Source organism: Aethalodelphis obliquidens, unplaced genomic scaffold (assembly GCF_003676395.1).
Source record: "Aethalodelphis obliquidens isolate GAN/ISIS:26980383/991018 unplaced genomic scaffold, ASM367639v1 scaffold69, whole genome shotgun sequence".
NCBI lineage: Eukaryota > Metazoa > Chordata > Mammalia > Artiodactyla > Delphinidae > Aethalodelphis > Aethalodelphis obliquidens.
Genome location: NW_020838013.1, coordinates 2,138,573 through 2,156,292, shown reverse-complemented (window position 1 = coordinate 2,156,292; position 17,720 = coordinate 2,138,573). Strand labels below are relative to the sequence as shown.

The 17,720-nt window shown below is 59.0% G+C and overlaps 2 protein-coding genes and 1 long non-coding RNA gene across 11 annotated transcripts; 1 reads left to right on the top strand and 2 right to left on the bottom strand.

Moving 5' to 3' along the window:
- Positions 1-2,655: 2,655 nt before the first annotated feature.
- GPR137 (G protein-coupled receptor 137) lies at positions 2,656-6,972 on the bottom strand. Of its 5 annotated transcripts, XM_027090229.1 has the most exons (8): positions 6,721-6,972; positions 5,237-5,608; positions 5,103-5,152; positions 4,153-4,378; positions 3,889-4,038; positions 3,635-3,763; positions 3,408-3,523; positions 2,812-3,115 (listed from the first exon to the last, which is right to left on the bottom strand). In XM_027090229.1, the coding sequence occupies exons 2-8, from the start codon at positions 5,591-5,593 to the stop codon at positions 2,956-2,958; spliced, it is 1,188 nt and encodes a 395-aa protein (XP_026946030.1). In that variant the 5' UTR covers positions 5,594-5,608; positions 6,721-6,972; the 3' UTR covers positions 2,812-2,955. The 5 variants fall into 5 exon arrangements, with proteins under 5 accessions (XP_026946029.1, XP_026946030.1, XP_026946031.1 ...); XM_027090228.1 differs by lacking the exon at positions 6,721-6,972 and having other exon boundaries at positions 2,656-3,115; positions 5,237-6,714; XM_027090230.1 differs by lacking the exon at positions 6,721-6,972 and having other exon boundaries at positions 4,255-4,378; positions 5,237-6,714.
- Positions 6,973-7,125: 153 nt separating this feature from the next.
- BAD (BCL2 associated agonist of cell death) lies at positions 7,126-17,585 on the top strand. Of its 5 annotated transcripts, none has more exons than XM_027090260.1 (4): positions 7,126-7,239; positions 7,720-7,914; positions 16,316-16,509; positions 17,079-17,585. In XM_027090260.1, exons 2-4 carry the CDS (start codon positions 7,728-7,730, stop codon positions 17,202-17,204), a joined length of 507 nt encoding a protein of 168 aa, XP_026946061.1. In that variant the 5' UTR covers positions 7,126-7,239; positions 7,720-7,727; the 3' UTR covers positions 17,205-17,585. The 5 variants fall into 5 exon arrangements, with proteins under 5 accessions (XP_026946061.1, XP_026946060.1, XP_026946058.1 ...); XM_027090259.1 differs by lacking the exon at positions 7,126-7,239 and adding an exon at positions 7,329-7,432; XM_027090257.1 differs by lacking the exon at positions 7,126-7,239 and adding an exon at positions 7,419-7,534.
- On the bottom strand, positions 11,818-16,418 carry LOC113611374 (uncharacterized). Its single transcript, XR_003429437.1, has 3 exons — positions 16,305-16,418; positions 14,194-15,628; positions 11,818-11,954 (listed from the first exon to the last, which is right to left on the bottom strand). It is a non-coding gene; the product is annotated as an uncharacterized LOC113611374 (long non-coding RNA).
- Positions 17,586-17,720: the final 135 nt, after the last annotated feature.

The window sequence follows — 17,720 nt, the reverse complement described above, 5'->3', positions numbered from 1 at the left end:
CAGCAGCATCTTCGCGGTTTCTCCCTCCCCCCCTAACTCTCCTCGCTCCTCTTCTAGACGCGATGGACCGAGAGGGGAGCCTCCAGGGTCCTCCAGCGCCCCGCTGGGCTTTCGAGGAACCCTGGGGCGGGTCCGGATCGCTGCGCAGAGGCGAGGCAGGGCGGAGGGGAAGGAAGGGTACTGGGTTCCGGGAAGCAGCGCGGTGGGGGCGACCAGGGCCGGACCAGTGCAGCATCCCCTGGACAGCTGTCAGCCCCCGGGACAGAGGGGGGCGGCGCCCTCGCGCACACACGCGGGCACAAAGACCCGCGCGCCCACGCTCCACCCTGCGGCTCCAGGCGGCGCCTCTGCCCGGGCTACACGCACACACACACTCCACCTGCACACTCCCCGGCCTCTCGGGCACACCGGACGCTCAGGGCCGCGCGCGCCGGGCCAAGGCCCCCAGAGGCCCACACACTTGTGTGCACACACTCACATACACACATACCCAGACCTTGGGGCCACCGCGCAGCGCCCACTGCCCAGACACCGCACCCCCGCCACTCGCTCCCACGGCCTCCCCGCGTCTTCACGCCGACGCCTCGGAGCGTGACGGGCGGCGGCTGGATGCGCGGCCGCAGAACTCCCAGAGGCGCCCACGAACGGGGAGGTGGGCGCCTCTGCCGGCCGGTCGCCCCCTGCGCGCCCCAGCCCCGGAGCCCGGCCGGCGCCCTTCGCCGCCCCGCACTCCCTCTCCGCGCCAGCGCGCCCGCCCTCTCCGCCCCACACTCACTGTCTGCCCCGCTGCGGCTGCGGCTGCGGCTGCGGCCCGGGCTCCGGCACGGCCTCGCCGGTGCCTGCCGGCTGGGCCGCGGAGGCGGCGGCAGCGGCAGGGGCGGAGCGGGCGGCCGCCGGTGCTGGGACCCCCTCCCGCCGCCAGAAGCCCCCCTCCTCCCTCATTTAACCCCTCCAGCGCCGCGCTTCCCTCTGCTGTGCCTCGCCCTCGCCTCCGGCGCAGCTCTCCGCAGACCCTTACCTGCGGCTGCCCAGCCCCCCAATCCTGGCCAGTCCCGGGAGATGATTGGCAGAGGAGCCCGGGAGGGGTCGCCGTTGGGTCAGGCCTGGAGTCTCAGACCGGGGCCCTGGTTCTGCCCTGTTGGCCAGCCAGCGTGGCCAGCGGCACGGCCCCAACTTGGACATCAGCCGGCTCACCTCTTCGGACAGGCTCCACTCTAATCTCCCAGCATCTTCCAGGCCCACTACCAGGTGGGAAGGGCCCTCAGCTCCCCGCCCCGAGGGACAGCCTGGCCCTTGGGCTCTGCACTCATGAGGGAGGAGACCCCAGGGGACAAAGGGGTGGGGGATCCCCTGGGGCAACCTGTAATTGGCCGAGGTAGGGTTGGGACCAAGCTCTGGGAAATCAAGGTGGGGCACCTCCTGCATCCCCATCTTTTGTTCCTCACTTCCATGCCCATCCCCCAGCCAGGAGCTGGTGCCAGCACTCCCTCCCCCACTGTCTGAACAGCAGGGCCCTGGCAGGTCCTGGAACTCATCTCCTCTCTGCTCTTACCCATTTCTTTACAACTCGGATCTTGCCAAAGACCCTCCTCTTGCCTGGGGGCCTCAGCCTTCACTTGGGTGGTTTTAAGCATGGGCTCTAAGGCTGGCCATCCTCTACCAGTAGGGGGCCTAGACAGGTTACCGAACTCTCCCCACCTCCCAGTCCCCACTTACAGAAAAGAAAAGGGATGACTCTCCCCTCAGGCTGCTGTTCTGAGCATTAAAGTGGTTGGCATTTGTAAATGCTGGAAACAGAGCCTGGCACTCACAACTAAGTGCCCTACAAATGTTGGCAATTTTCCTTTCAACAAAAAGTGTTGGTCCAGTTTTGAGCCGACTCTCTGAGTCTCAGATGCGGCCTGCTGCTTACGAGAGCCCCAGGTGAAGGGTTTCAAGACAGGCTCCGTGCTAGGCCCCAGGAACTCCCAGGAGCTGGAACAATTGGCCACACACATGGGCAGGAGACAGACCCTCTGATAAATGACTCCCGGCCGAGGGACAGATGACATCTGTAAGGGCTGTGACTACAGAGGGCAGTGGCTGCACTATTAGGGACAGTCAGGGAAGGGGCCCCCCAGGACCACCAGGCAGGCTGTGTCGGGGCAGACCAACCATCTGGCCAAATCCACACCTGCTAGGGAGATGGGGGCTGCTTGGTTACTGGCCAGCTCCTCCTCCGCAGGCCTTGGACTAACTCCTGGACCTGAAGGCCAGGTTGGGCATAATGACAGGGAAACAGGGTCTCTAGAAATCCCTACCCACTAAGGGTAAGAGGCATAGGAGCCATGCAATCACTGTGCCAAGGGACCCGGGAGGGGGGGACACAGTTCCCTGACCTGGAGATGGTAGGCTTCATAAAGGAGGTGAAATTTGAAGATCTTGAGAAAAGAGTAGAAATTATTCAAGCGGCAAGGGGACTGGAGTGGTCTCTCTTCTGGTCTCTCTTCCCCTCAGACTGCAGGCTCCTCCGTCTCCTCACCCACCAGCCTCGGGGGAGGTAAATGGCCCCTGCCCAGCCCAGCAGCCCCCCTCAAGGGCCGGTGTCTGATCGGCCTTAGACCAAACAGGCAACGGTGTGAGAAACACAAGCAGACAACTGACAGACAGTGAATAGACTCGGGGCACAGACACTGTTTATTGAGTGGCAGGCGCAGGACAGGTAGCTGGCTCTGGTGTGGAAGCAGAGGTGGTAGATCATGCCAGGCTGCTATGAGCCTCTGGCAGCCAGGGCCATGCCCCCCATCCTCGGGGACAGCACAAGCTCACTACAACAGGAGTAGCAAGGAGCCGGCCTGGGAAAGAGGCAGCCACAGCCCCCGGGATCCCGGGCAAGAAGCGGCAGATGAACTTGGCACAGGGGTCTGGGGTGGGAGGGACTGGGGTCTGGGTGTTCTGCGGGGAGATGAAGGGGGATCACGTCTGTGGGGTAGAGTAGAGACTGTGATGGTGGCTGCCTGGTCCCAGAACCTGGGAGAAGAGCAGAGGAGTGGTCCGCGTCTGGCTGCCCCCGCACCAGCCTGGCTCCCGCCCGATGGCACCGTACCAGCTGCTGGAGCCTAGGCTGCCTGACATGCTGCAGGCAGAGAAACAGGCTCAGTCCCACGACAGTCACTAGGACCACAGTCGCAAGAGTTGGGGGAGGGAGAGACACCTGGAAGAGCCCAGTGACCCAGACCTCTCTGACTATGGCAAACTTCATCTTGGAGGGAGAGGTGGAGGCTTCAGCAATAGCAAACCACAGGGGACCTCACCTGGTACAGATCGTGGCACGGGTGGGGGTGTGGGAAGGCCCAGCTATAGGTCCCCAAGGCTCAGTGGGGCAACCCGGGAGCCCAGGGCTCCTGAGGTGGAACCGGGACTCCTACCTGGTGCTCTCACCCCGGCTGTGCTCCCAAGAGCAGCCCTCATCCTCGCAGTGTGCCCGGTCGAAGAAGTAGGAACGGGAGCCAAAGACCTGCCCGTTGAGGATGCGGCTGGTGCTCTGGGGGAGGGAGCCGCCATTGATGCTTCCTCCTGCCCCCCACTGCCCTCCCCCAACCCCCAGAACCCAGCCCAGGTACCCCCAGTGCCGCCCCTCTCCACTGGCCCTCACCAGGTCCTGCGGGGGCCGGTGCACCCGGAAGAAGCCCACCAGCAGGGTGGTGGGCAGCAGCTCCCACACAAAGAGGATGAGGCCAAACACCAGGTAGCCTTTGTTCCCCAGGTCGTTCACCAGGTCCGCCTGTGGGGAGGCAGGGGCTGTGCCAACCTGCAGTCGTGCCAATGGGGCACCCAGACATGGTCCAGGCCAGCTTGGGGCCAAGAGCCACAGCTACTGAGGAGGCGGCAGACGTGCCGAATGCCCACCTGATCAGAGACGTTGTACCAGTCATAATCGAAGGCGTCCAGCCGGCTCCGGGGGGCCAAGGCCAGGGCCGCCAGGTTGTAGCAGGCCCGGCTGGCATAGAGCAGAACCATGGCGCCACCCATCGCAGCTGCCTGGCACACGCTGGTCCCCTGGCACAGATGACAACAGAGGATCCTTAGGGAGGGTAGGCTCCAGCTTTCTCTCTACTCTGAAGACCCCAAACACCCCACAGGACACTCAGGCATCAGCCCTTGTGGCCCTACCTTGGCCTCCAGGTAGATGCTGGTGGAGGGAGCCCGCCGGGCGACAAGGCAGAGGCAGGCGGCAAGAGAGAGTGCGCAGATAACAAACAGGGAGTCGCTCACCAGGACGCGCACCAGCAGGAGGGCCCAGGGCTGTGCCCGGCGCCGGCGGGACAGCACTGCACACAGCACATTCACCAGCAGAAAGAGCAGCGAGGCCCCCACGAAGGCCCCTCGGACAGCCAGCCTGCGGCCCACAACACGGTCAGCCCCAGAAGACCACCCTTGGCGCTCCCCAACCACCCAGCCTCCCCCAGGAGACCCCGGTGTCCATCAGAACCTCAGGTCATCCAGTCTGAACCCTGCTCCTCTAGTTTTACAGATGAGGAAACTGAAGCTAAAGGGGTCAGAAGATGACTGACGGCTGTGGTACAGCAGAAAGAGCACTGGATTGGGAGTCAGGAATCTGGGTTTAAGCCTGGCTGTGCCTCCTGCCAGGTGTGTGATCATGAACATGTTGCTTTACCTTGCTGGGCCTCAGTGTCGTCGCCTCTCAAATGGGGCTAATAACAGCTTCACAGGTAAGTTGTAAAAATTAAAGATGTTTGTGAAAGCTCTTAATAAACTGTGAGATGTTATACAAATGACAAGAGTATCACTGCCCAAGGTCACCCAGAAGTGCCCTTTGGCTTTGGAGTTTCCAAGGGCTGGAGCCTCCAACTCTTCCTCCATCATGGATGACATTGGTACCCTCTCCCTTCACAGTATGTCAACTGTTTCTATTATAGTTGTCCTTCACATATGCAATGCCCCTGCTGAGCCATCCGCACCAGATGCCTAACTCTTCCAAGCTTTTCACAAATATTCTGGGTTGTCCTCGCCTCAGACCTACCAGGGAGGAAGGAATGGACACCGGGCTTCTCCCTGCCCCTGACCTGGAGGCTGAACCCACCAGTGTCCCGAGTACTTACAAGCCTCGGCTCATCTCTGGCCGACGCTTTGCCTTGGCCTTGAACACCACCTGGGGAGCAGAGATGCCCATCATTCTTTGGGGCCCTTGGGGCTTGCCACCCCATTGCCCGCCCCCACCCGTCACCATGGTTACCTGGGCAAAGTAGAGGTTCATAAGCGTCAGTGTGAAGAACTGGAGGCAGACAGGACAGCAGTAGAGAAGCCAGAAGGGCAGTGGCCCCAGACGGTTGGCTCGGGGTGTATCTCGAAAGTAGAAGGAGAAGAGGGTGGTACGCAAAGCAGCCCAGAGCAGACAGAGTGCCAGGAACACCGTCTGATAGCTGAGACGCTTGTGCCCATACAGGAGCACCAGCCAGAGCTGGGCATAGACGGAGAAGAAGAGCAGGGCGTACAGAGTGGTGTAGGCCGCAGTCAGCCCCAGGGTCACGGCGGGCGGCAGCGCAGGCACCAGCCCAGCAGCAGGCACCAGGCCAGACAGGTTACTCTCCATGTCAGGGAGGGAGGCCTGAATCCCGGAGACAGAGATGGAGGGGCTGGCAGGGGGCCAGGGAAATAAATACGGAGGGGTGGGAGTTGTAGGGTGCAGAGACAGAGATGGGGAGCTCAGGGGGAAAGAAGTTGTGGCTGGCCAGGCCCTCCCCCCCTGAATAGAGGGACCCTTGCCTTTGCGGGGCACAGGAAACCTGGGCCCCTCACTCAGGGGTGTGGAAGGACAGCCTTTCCTCTCCAGGGCAGAGGGGGATGGGAGCACTGCTCTCTGGGCCAGCCTCAGAGCCGGGGGTGGGGAGAGGGGTGGAGGTGCAGAGTCTGAAGAAGAGGGGTCCCTGGTCTTGGTCGCTGGAGTCGTCCTGGCAGGAGGGGGAGAGCCGGCCAACGCCAGTCTGCTCAGGGTTGCGGCCGCTGCTGGGGACGCTCAACGCCTGGCTCTCCCCCTCCCCAAACTGGGGGACTCTTTCCCCTCCAACAAGCCGGATGGGGAGGGCCTCTGCCTTCCGTCCTCGGGATTCCGGACGCTGCCCCCACCCCACCCCCCACTGTGTCTACTCCCCAGCCGCGGGGGGCGGGAGGAGACCGACGACGGGTCCTCAGGCCGCCGATGGGTAGCCGGCTCCGGTCGCTGGGACGCGGGGCTCCGGCTCCCCGGCTCCCGCTGCTCCGCCCCCTCCTGCGCCTGCGCGGCCGCCGTTCGCTACGCAAATTGCTCAGAGTCTGGCCCCTGCTACGCAGAACCGCGCCGCGCCCGGCGCGGAACCGTTCGAGAATTGGCGCGACTTGCGCCGCCGGCGGGCGTCAGGGGTTACAAGAGGCGGCGAGCGGCCGTGACGCTCGGGCTGCGCCGCGTCCGGCCAGTGCCCGGGTGGGCACTGCCCGGGGCCAGCTGCCCTTGCTTCTTTGGGGGGCCGGCAGTTCCCATGCTTCTCTTCCCCATCCTCAAATCGAGATCATGCCGCCCGACCCGGGGCGGTAACGACTTCCCTTCACCCGGTCTCTGAACGAAACTTCCGCCCTCAGCCAAGATGGCCTCCGGGGCCCGCCCCCCGGGCCTTATCCCGCCTGGCCCCGCAGCCCGCGCTAGCCGGCCCGCGCACTCCCTGGCCGGCGGCAATTCCCGCTCACCTGGCCCGCCGTCTGCCAGGCGCGAGGCTCCGCGAGTCCTATGGTCACCCTCACAGGGGCCCCTGTCCCTTCTGCGCCGGGGCAGTCATCCTGCCAGGGCGAAGGCTCCCTCTCTTATCTCGAGTGCTCCCGAGTTGGCGCGGGGAGTGGCGCCCCTGATGCGGGCGGTGCGAGCTTTCCACCGCGGGAAGAAGGGAGGGGGACTTCCCGAGCCGGCCACCCGGTTCTGACGGAGCAGTGACAACAACAACAGTTGCATCCGACGGCTGAGCTTCAATTAAGACTTTGCAAAGTGCCTTCACCCACAGTAATCACCACTCAGTTTACAAGGATCACCGACTCCTGAGGGAGGTGTCATTATCCCCATTATACAGGGGTGGGAATTAAGGCCCAGAGGGCCTGAAGGACTCGTCAGCAGGAGCTGGCCTCCAGATGGGGACCCCAAAGAACCCCTCATCTGCTCCCACACACGCCCAAGGCATAAGGAAGTCGGGAGCTGAGCATCCGGAGACGTAGAAGGTACCCAGGAGGAAGGTGGTGGGCGGGGCCCGGGCCGTTAGTAGCCCCGCCTGCTGGCCAGTTAGTGACATTTCGAGAGCTGATTGGGCCGTGTCGGTGACAGTTCCCGTTGCCCAGGCAACTAGGGCCGGGCTCCCTCGGTGCTAGAGGGACGCGGCGGGCCCGGGTCAGGGGCCTCGAGATCGGGCTTGGGGTGAGACCTGTGTGCCGTCACCACGGGCGGGTCTGGCCGAGGCCTGGGTAGGGGCCTGGGGCTGCCGTACCGCCCCAGGGCTCTGAGAGATTTAGATCCTGGGTGGGTAGGTTGAGCTTCCTGCTGTGCCAGACTCAACGGACAGATGGGGGCCTGGGAGGCAGGGTGGACCTGGGGTTCTGAGGTGGGAGAGGGAGCCAGGGATGCCTGCGCCCCCCCCCCCCCCCCACCGCCGGCCCCCGTTAGCCCCAGCTGTGCCCTAACCACCTACCATCTTACCCCCGCAGCCCAGAGCATGTTCCAGATCCCAGAGTTTGAGCAGAGTGAGCAGGAAGACTCCAGGCCTGCAGATAGGGGCCTGGGCCCCAGCCCCACAGGGGACAGGCCCCCAGGTCCCAGCAAGCACCAGCAAACGGCCCCAGGCCTCCTGGGGGAAGCTGGTCACCAGCAGGGGCAGCCAGCCAGCAGCAGCCACCATGGAGGTAGGCACCCCTGCCCCCAAAACAACCACCTGGCCTCCAGCCCAGTAGCTCCCTGCACCCCAGCCACATCCACACTCACTGCGTGGCTTTGAGCAAGTCCCTAACCTCTCTGCACCTCAGCTTCCTCCTCGGTAAAACAAAGCAATTAGTCACCACCAACGTAGTGCTGTGGGGATGATTAGGAATACCTAAGAAGCAATTATAGAGCTGGTGCTTGGTAAGTGGTCAAAGTACGCAGCTCTTAGCTTAGGGCCAGAATCACTGAGAGGCAACTTAGGTCACACTTGCTTGGCATTTCCTTGGGGCTAGAAGACTTGGTGGTGCCCTGCCCCAGGCTAGCACTTTCCCTGAGATCCCGGGATCCAGCCTTCCAGCCCCAGCTATGTTCTTTCCAGCCCTGTGGCTCACACGCGGGTTGTCCTTGCCAGTTGCCAGGGCCAGGTGACCCCAAGAGGCAGACAGCCCTACCAGGCAGCGGGTCTGTGTGGGGCTGGGGAAGCATCGGCTGTCCTCCACATCTACTGAGGGGGACCCAGCGCTGAGATGGAAGGATGGGCCCTGGAGGGCAGTGGCCATTTCTCTGTAGTCCCCACCTCCCCAGTGGCCAGCACAAGCCTTGGCACCTGGAACAACCACAAAGATCTTCTGAAAACAAAACTCATGTCCCTCACCTGTGGAAGCCGAATTGACGCCCTCCCATTTTCAGGAGCAGGAAGGCTTATTAAGACCCCCTCCCCAGGGAATTCCCTGGCAGTCCATTGGTTAGGACTCAGTGCTGTCACTACCTAGGACCTGGGTTCAATCCCTGGTCAGGGAACTAGGATCCTGCAAGCCATGCGGTGCAGCCAAAAAAAAAAAAAAGAAACAAACAAACAAAAAGGTTGGTATTCAGTTATTAGTCAGGGATATAATCTCTAATACAAAACAAAACAAAAAATCCTCCCTAGCCCACTGTCTGTCACACTGAACTCCGCAGGTTTTCTTTAACTTCCAGATTTTCTTTTTTTTTTTTTTTTGTTGCGATATGCGGGCCTCTCACTGTTGTGGCCTCTCCCGTTGCGGAGCACAGGCTCCGGACGCGCAGACTCAGCGGCCATGGCTCACGGGCCCAGCCGCTCCGCGGCATGTGGGATCTTCCCGGACCGGGGCACGAACCCGTGTCCCCTGCATCGACAGGCGGACTCTCAACCACTGCGCCACCAGGGAAGCCCAACTTCCAGATTTTTGCACTTGCTGTTTTTCTGCTTGAAACAGCTTTCTGCCCACCCCGCACACCCGGCTGTCCCTTCCCATCTTCTGTGTCAAGTGCTGAATGTATGTTCCAGCTGCCAGGGGTTCATCAGTGACCAGAAGAGAGAAACCCTTGCCCTTGTGGTTGCCCACATTCTAGTAGGTAGAGGGAGACAAACCATAAACAAAGAAACAAAGTAGTGAGTGATATAATGCGTTAGAAGATGATGCACTACGTGACACACTCTTGACTTTCTCATTGGAATCCAGAGTATTGGGGGGCCGGGGGAGTGATTTTAACTGAGGTGGTCAGGGTGGGCCTTGGTAAGAAGCAACATTTCAGCAAAGGCTAGAATCAATGAGGGGTGAGCCAGGCAGAGGTCTCTGGGAAGACAGATGCAGGCAGAGACCTGCAGGCGGAGGGAAGGGCACATGCAAAGGCCCTGAGGTCAGGACACAGTTCAGGCCAGTGAGGGGAGGGAGATTGGAGAGTTAAGGGAGGGGGAGGGGCCAATGGACAGGGCCTTGAAGGCCCAGGTGAGGACTCTGGCTTTCACTTTGAGTGAAAACCTAGAGGGCTTTGATCTTATTTGGACCTCGAGAGAATCACCAGGGCCCCTGTGTTGAGCCGGGTCTGCATTGGGCAGAGGCAGGGGCGGTGCCACAGAGGAGGATGGTGATCTGTGCCAGGCTGGTGGTGGTGGAAGTGGTAAGCAGCTGGACTCTGGGTTTCTCTTGAAGGTACAGCTGGCAGGATTTGCTGGCAGACAGTTGTGGGGTATGAGGCACAGAGAAGATGGCTGCAAGGGATCTGGCCTGGGCACCTGGAAGGATGGAGTCACTCTTAACTGAGATGGAACTGAGACGGCGTGGGGTGAGATCAGGAGCCCTGTTTGGGCCAGAGCAGGTTAGAGGTGCCTTTTGGGCATGCAGGTGGAGACTTCTAGTAGGGATAGATACCTGTAGAAGTTGGCAGTCGCTGATGTAGTGTTCTGTGGGCCCTGGGAACCAGTGTAGACAGGGGAGGAGCTGGACTAAGCCTGGGGATCCAGTCTGCAGAGGGCAGCAGGAGAGGAGGAGTCAGCACTGGGGTCTGAGAAGGAGGGAGCGGTCTGGTAAGGAGAGGGCGAGCTGAACCCGTGAGGCTCCTTCCAGGGCTGCTGGAGGAGGACTGTGAGTAGAGCACTGGACTCGACACAGGGCCAGTGCAGCTTGGGTGGCAAGTGGGGAGGGATGATAGGAAGAGGGTTGGAGGTAGAAAGGGGAGCCCACCCCCTCTCGGCAGCTGAGCTCTGGCAAAGAGGAACAGAGGAGCGGGTGGCAGCTGAAGGCCCAAGGAGGGTCAAGGAAGGGTTGTTTTATTATGTCTTTTATGATAGAAAGGGAAATGAAAAGAGCATTTGGTGGTGGTGGGCCCATGCTGCGCGGCTTGTGGGATCTTAGTTCCCCAACCAGGGATGGAACCCATGCCCCCTGCAGTGGAAGCATGGAGTCTTAACCACTGGACCGCCAGGGAATTCCCAAAAGAGCATGTTTGTAAGCTGATGGAGTAATCCAGGAGCGAGGAAAATACTGGAGGATGCAGAAGAGAAGGGAAGCTTGCTGGAGAGGTGTCCCTGAGTAGGAGAGAGCAGTCTGGTGTGCAGGGGAGGGGCGGCTCAGCTAAGAGCGGTGGAGGGCAGGGGGAGATACCTCATGGGAACTAGTAGAAGTCTCTCTCATGGGTGCTTCCATTTTCTTGGTAAAAGGAAGCCAGGTCTTGAGCCAGGAGTGAGGGTTGGGAGAGGGATGGGGGCTGATGGGAAGAGAGGAGCAGGTTTGAAGTGGTTGTCTTGGCCTAGAGGATGGAGTGTGGAAGGTGTGCTGGGCAACATCTAGGGTGCCACTGGGTCTCGTGACCGTGAATTTGAACTGAGGTGGCACGGCTGTGCTTTCCTCCAGCCCCACTGGCCAGTCGGCTGCCTGTGGGAACTGGCAGGGAGTTGGCCTTAACCAGACCTGTGCTGGTCTCAGCCCAGTGAGAGAGGTGGCTGGGGGCTTAGCTCGTGTGCAGTGTAGGCTGGCCAAGTGTGAGGAGTCCCAGCATCATTAGAGTTGGGGTGCCAAGGCAGGGAGCTGGGAAGGACCACTTCGGTGCCATGAATGAATGAAGACACGAGCGGCTAAGGGAGTGGCTGGGGAGAGAACGGCAGGGAGCTCCAGTAATCTCCTGCACCCACAAGGGGCCCACCCTGTGGGCGGTGGGTGCTTGAGGCCCGGAGTGGGAAGGGTGGCACAGCCCAAGAAACTAGATTTGTGGAGGAAGGAGTGAGAATGGTCTGAAGCAGCAATAAGCCAAGGGAATGCCTATCCCAGCTCCAGGTCCAGCCATGAGAAGGCCTGCAGGGGAGAAAATAGCCACCATGTAAGAGGACTGCACTGGATTCCTTAAACTTTTCTTTTTTAATTAATTAATTTTTGGCAGCATTGAGTCTGTTGCTGCGCGCAGGCTTTCTCTAGTTGCAGTGAGCGGGGGCTACTCTTCATTGCGGTGCGCAGGCTTCTCATTACAGTGGCTTCTTCTCTTATTGTGAAGCATGGGCTCTAGGCGTGGGATTCAGTAGTTGTGGCTCGTGGGCTCAGTAGTTGTGGCTCACGGGATCTAGAGCGCAGGTTCAGTAGTTGTGGCTCATGGGCTTAGTTGCTCCGCGGCATGTGGGATCTTCCCTGACCAGGGCTCGAACCTGTGTCCCCTGCATTGGCAGGTGGATTCTTAACCACTGCGCCTCCAGGGATGCCCATCCTTAAACTTTGGACTTAGTTTTCGATGTCTAAAAAGCAAGTGATTTTTCCATAAAAGATCCGCAAGTGCCAGCGACCTGCCAGAGCCACAGGGCCACTGCCCCCTCCAGATGGGCAGGGTCCTGTCACTCTTCATAATCCCTGCCCCCACACCCCTGCTGTAGTGGACGGCGTGTGTCCCCAGGGTGGGCCTGTGGCCACCTTGTGTGCTGTGACAGCTCCATTGCATAGCCTGGTGCCTGGGGCGGCTGGTGCATGGATGATGAAGAGGGGAGGAAGGACATGCAGTGGGAGAAGCAGCCCAGTGCCGGGCCCTGGGCCAGACTGCAGGGGTCAAGCTCAGCTCTCCCCTCTACTGGTAGCTCGAGCTTGAGCAGGTTACTTAACTCTGCCTCAGTTTTCTTTGTTTTTCCTTTTTAAAAAATTGAAGTGTGGGCTTCCCTGGTGGCGCAGTGGTTGAGAGTCCGCCTGCCGATGCAGGGGACACGGGTTCGTACTTCACCATAGTAAGTGAAGTCAGAGAAAGAAAATATCACATGATATCACTTATATGTGAAACTAAAAAAAATGATACAAATGAACTTACTTACAAAACAGAAATAGACTCACAGACATAGAAAACAAACTTACGGTTACCAAAGGGGAAAGGAGGTGGGAAGGGATAAATTAGGATTTGGGGATATTTTTTTCTTTTTGGCCGTACCACGCTCAGCTTGTGCGATCTTAGTTCCCCGATCAGGGATTAATAACCTATAATGGAAAAGAATCTGAACAGGAATATATATATGTATATGTATGTATAACTGAATCACTTTGCTGTATACCTGAAACTAACACATCATTGTAAATCGACTACACTTCAATTTTTTCTTTTCTTTTTTTTTGTTTTTTTGTGGTACACGGGCCTCTCACTGTTGTCTCTCCCGTTGCGGAGCACAGGCTCCGGATGCGCAGGCTCAGCGGCCATGGCTCACGGGCCCAGCCGCTCCGCGGCATGTGGGATCTTCCCGGACCAGGGCTCGAACCCATGTCCCCTGCATTGGCAGGCGGATTCTTAATCACTGTGCCACCGGGGAAGTCCCAAAGAATAATATTTTATTTCAGTGTCCCAAATACAATTTTGGTGGAATACAGCAATGCACAGCCATGTATATATTGTTTCTGGCTTCTTTCAAGCTATGACTGCAATGTTGAGTAGTTGTGACAGAGACTGTGTGGCCTGCAATGCCCAAAATATTTACTATGTGGCCCTTTACAGAAAACATTTGCCAGCCTCTGCTTTAGTGTTTTCTGATTTCCTCAGCTCTGAGCAAGGTGGGGGTATGTTCTCTACAGGACGGTAAGGGGCTTTTGTACCCCAAACGGCTTTGGGGACACAGGAAGCCTCGGCCAAGACACGACAGGCAGCGCACCTGCTCAGGGAGGAGTGCCACGCTGCTCTCCTGCTGGGGGCGAACAGTAAGTGCACCACCCACGTGTGGTAGAGCAGGATCCAAACCCAGCCCTGCCTGATGGCAAAGCCTCACTGCCTCAAACTGTCTGGAACATCACTGTTTTAATGAAGTGTGCAAGGATGCTCACAGAAGCATGAACATGGATGTGTCCAGCCCCATGCACGTACCCAGAAGCCCAATGGGTAAAGAACTTAAAGCCTGGTGGTGGGCCTCGGGGCACCTCCAGCCCTAGGCCCCTCCCAATTCCCCACCCCAGCCCCAGGCAGGCTCTCTGGAAGGATGGTGTGAGTGGGCAGGCCTGGGTACCCACCCATGCTCACAACCAGACAGGAGCCACGCCCATCTCTCACCCTTACCTTCCCCAAACTGGGAGAGGCCACCTCTGCCGTGCCCCGGGGCATGTAGGGGTGAGAGCTGATTGAAGGTTGGATGCATAGGGTGGGAGGGGCATATCCACTTCCCCCTGGGAGTTCACAGAAAATCCCTCAGATTTTTTTCTAGTAAACAGAAGGACACTTAAATGGTCAGTTTACACTCAGGAGTGTCATTTTGACAATGGCTGGCTTGGCGTTGCTAAATCCACGGCTTTGGTAAAAATCCCCACTCCTTAGGGTAGGCCGCTGGTAGAGCTGGCACTTACAGAAGGAGGACCAGGGGTGCCTTCCCAGACCTGAGGCCCCAAGGTGGCCCGTGGTGCTGCTGGAGGGAGCCGGGGGCATGAGAGTTAAGCACACAGGCACAGGAGCCAGAATGGTTGGGTTGGAATCCCAGCTCTGCCATCTACTAGCTGTGTGACCTTGGGCAAGTTACTTACCCTCTCTGTGCCTTAGTTTTCTCCTCTGTAAAATGGAGACAGGGAGTAACCTCCTTCATAGGATGTGATGAGGACGTAAGGAATTGATACACACGAAGCACACTTCCAACCTGACACAGCGAGTGCTCTTCTGCTTGCTCTGATTCCTAGGCGAGGGTGCAGTGCCCCCCTGCCAATCACTCATCTTCTGACCCTTGGGCCTTGCATCTGTCAAGTGTGGAGGTGTGTGTATTCTTAGTGCTGGTAAAGGAAAATAATAGCTGATGTTTCCTAAGCATTTAAGTGACCGGGCAGGGTGTACCAGCTGTGCGACCCTGGGCAAGTTCCTAACCTCTCTGTGCTTCTACTTCCTCATGTGTGAAATAGGGAGAACTTGGCCTCTGCTTCACTGGGAAGCTGGGAGCCTGCAGGACATGAAAAATGCAGAACTGGGTGCTCTCCCTGTGTCATTTGTTCTTGTGGAGGTCCTGGGGTCTGGGGTCCATTTCACAGAGGACTACACTGAGGCCCCAAGGGATTAAAGAAAAGGTCCCAGGTCACAAAGCAGGAAGGTGGTGGTGGGGACCCCGGCCCTGCTGCCCACGCCTCACGGAACTGGTCAGCGCTCTGCAGATGGGCCTATTCTCATCAGGGGTCTTGCTGCTCTCAGCTCCTTAGCCCCCACGCCCAATCCCAGCTGCTGATTTAGCTGCCCGTTCCCCACTGCCAACTCACTCCTCAAAGGCTTTATGGTCTCCCTACCTACCTGACCTCAGGCTTTGGTGACGCCCAGGAGCTCTGACCACCCGCTTAGCCTAGGCCTTTCTGGATCCAGCCCCCTCTTCCCTTTTTGGCTTTCTCAGCCATGTGTCTGGAGATGGGACCCTTGGAGGCCCAGCAGCCCTGGAGCTGACCCACAGGCCTTTTGGGAGGGGATGAGACAGTTACCCCTGGTTTCAAGACCGGGTCTAGATCTTAGTTTCTCCAAAACGCCTCCCTGTGGACGCTGGCCCCCTGCACTTCTTCCATGCCTGTCTTTCACTCTATACTTAGTTCTGGATTTTGCTCCTGGGAGTGTTCTAGGTCTTTGCTGGACTGCGTATGGGGGTGGGGTTGGCAGGAGTTCGGGAGATGGCACACAGTACCTACGTCGGTCAAACTCAGGACACACCTCTTTGCATAATGATCCACCACGCCCTTTCAACTTAGCACTTTCCAGCTCTTTATGTGACCCTTATGCAGTCACTGGTAGTAAGGACTACGTTTATCCCCACAGAGAGGTGAGGGCACAGGTGCAGGGAGTTGAAGGGCAGCTGGACAAGGGAAGAAGTGTAGCTCAATGGATAATCACTGGACTCTGGATTCCAACAAACCTCTAGGGACTTCTAGCCTCAGAGCTTCACAGCTGTGGGACCCTGCGCAAGTCTTAACCTCTCTTAAGCCTCTGTCTTCTCATCTGCAAAGTGGAAGCAATGTTAGTACTCACCTCCCAGGATGGTTAGGAGGATAATGAAGTAATGCCCAGGGCCTACTAGCACACAGCAAGTGCTCCCTAAGTATTACCTAAAGTCAACAGACCTTTCTGGACAATTTCTCCAAAGTGGGTGCTGTGAGAGGTACAGACACGCTGCTGACAGGCTCTTGTTCTCTGGGGGCCCAAGGTCTCCTGTAGGCCACAGCAGTGCAACAAATGGACCCCAGCAGGTCAGCTGCAGGTCGCCTGGCTGGGGCGACCTCCTCATCCAGGGGACTGGCTTCCTCTGCGGGGGAATGGGGCTGAGGAAAGAGCTACCGGCCCAGGGGGTTGCTGGGAAGCCCCAGCATCACGCACTCGCAGCTCTAACTACTAGTTCTTATGCCCTTATTTTGTGCCAGGCACAGAGGAAAGTCATTTTATACACTAAGGGCCTGGCCCATTATTGGGGCTCAATTAAGATTTGTGGGATTAGTGAGAAGTTAATTCGAATCTTCACAAAAGCCCCATGAGTTTCCCTTAGGAGGGAACTGGGGCTCTGAGAGGTAGAGTGATGTGCACGCAAAGACCACAGCGGGCCGACGGAGCTAATGCTGAGGGCTTCGGCAGAGCTGGGGCCACAGAGGAGTTGAGATTCACGTCGTCCCCACCCCCTGACCTTCTCTGCAGGCACTGGGGCTGTGGAGACCCGGAGTCGCCACAGCTTCTACTCCGCGGGGACGGAGGATGAAGAAGGGACGGAGGAGGAGGAGCCCAGCCCCTTCCGGGGCCGCTCGAGCTCGGCGCCCCCCAACCTCTGGGCTGCACAGCGATATGGCCGCGAGCTCCGGAGGATGAGCGACGAGTTCCACGGCTCCTTCAAGGTGAGCTCCGGCCGGGGCGCACAAGGCACCGTAGTCCCGGAGCATGCCGGGACCTATACTCCCGGGGCTCCTCCCACTGGGCTGTCCCATTCGAGTCCCACTGCATGTCGGGATTTGCGGTCTCGGGACTCCTCCCTCCAGCCTGTCCTTTCCCGAGTCCCAGGGCATTTCGGGATCTATAACCCAGACCCCGCTCCAGAAGGCCCAGGCTCCTGGGTTCCCCAAATCCTTTGAGCGCGGGGCATGCTGGCATCTGTGCTCCTGACCGACCTCTTTCGGATATCCGGGTTCCTGGACCTCAATTTCGGAACCCCTTCTTTAATTTTCGAATTACGGTCCCATCTTCCAGGTGCCAGATCTCCAGCTCTGGCGCTTACAGGGTCCTAGGCATCCTCTCTTCCCGCCCCCGGCATGGAGGGTCTGGGATCTCGGTACAGGGCCTGCTGGCACTATTGTCTTTATCTCCCCCGTGATCTCACTTGGCGGTGGGATTCCGGAAGCGGAGGGGCCAGGCTCGAGGTGCCAGGATAAGCTAATTCACATAACCCTTTCCTCCTCCCACCCCGAAGGGACTTCCTCGCCCGAACAGCGCGGGCACAGCGGCGCAGATGCGACAAAGCCCCAGCTGGACGCGCTTCCTTCAGTCCTGGTGGAACCGGAACTTGGGGAGAGGAGGCCCCGCCCCCTCCCAGTGACCTTCTGTCCCACATCCCGAATCTCCGAACCGCTGCTGGCGGCCATCTTGGGAGTGGGCGGAAGTCTTTTCTGCAGGCCTTATGCAAAAGGAGGCTGTTTCGTCCCTTTCAGAAGGAGGCGGTCTGACCCAGAGCCCAATTCCCTTCCGGTGTGTGCGAGGACCGCGGAGGGGCTCGGCCCCCGTCGGAAGTCTTGAAGTTTTTCCGCCCTTAGGTGCTGGAAATGGCCCTGTGACCCCGCCCCCGGCACTGGGCTGCCACAGTCGCCTTCGCCAGTTGCGAGCGGGAATTAACCCTAACTTCGCCAGAACCCTTTCCTCCGCGGTAACGCTGCGGGCCGATGCTCGCTAGAAATGTGGTAATAAAGCCCGCGTCTGTGCCGTGGAGTCTCCTATGTCCGTCGCTTGGGGCTTCGCGGGCAGGGGGAGCGGTAGCACTGACAGAGTTTCAAAAGATGCCCTCGTTTTATATATAAGGGAAATTGAGGCTGTTTCTGAGTGACATCATGGGACCGAG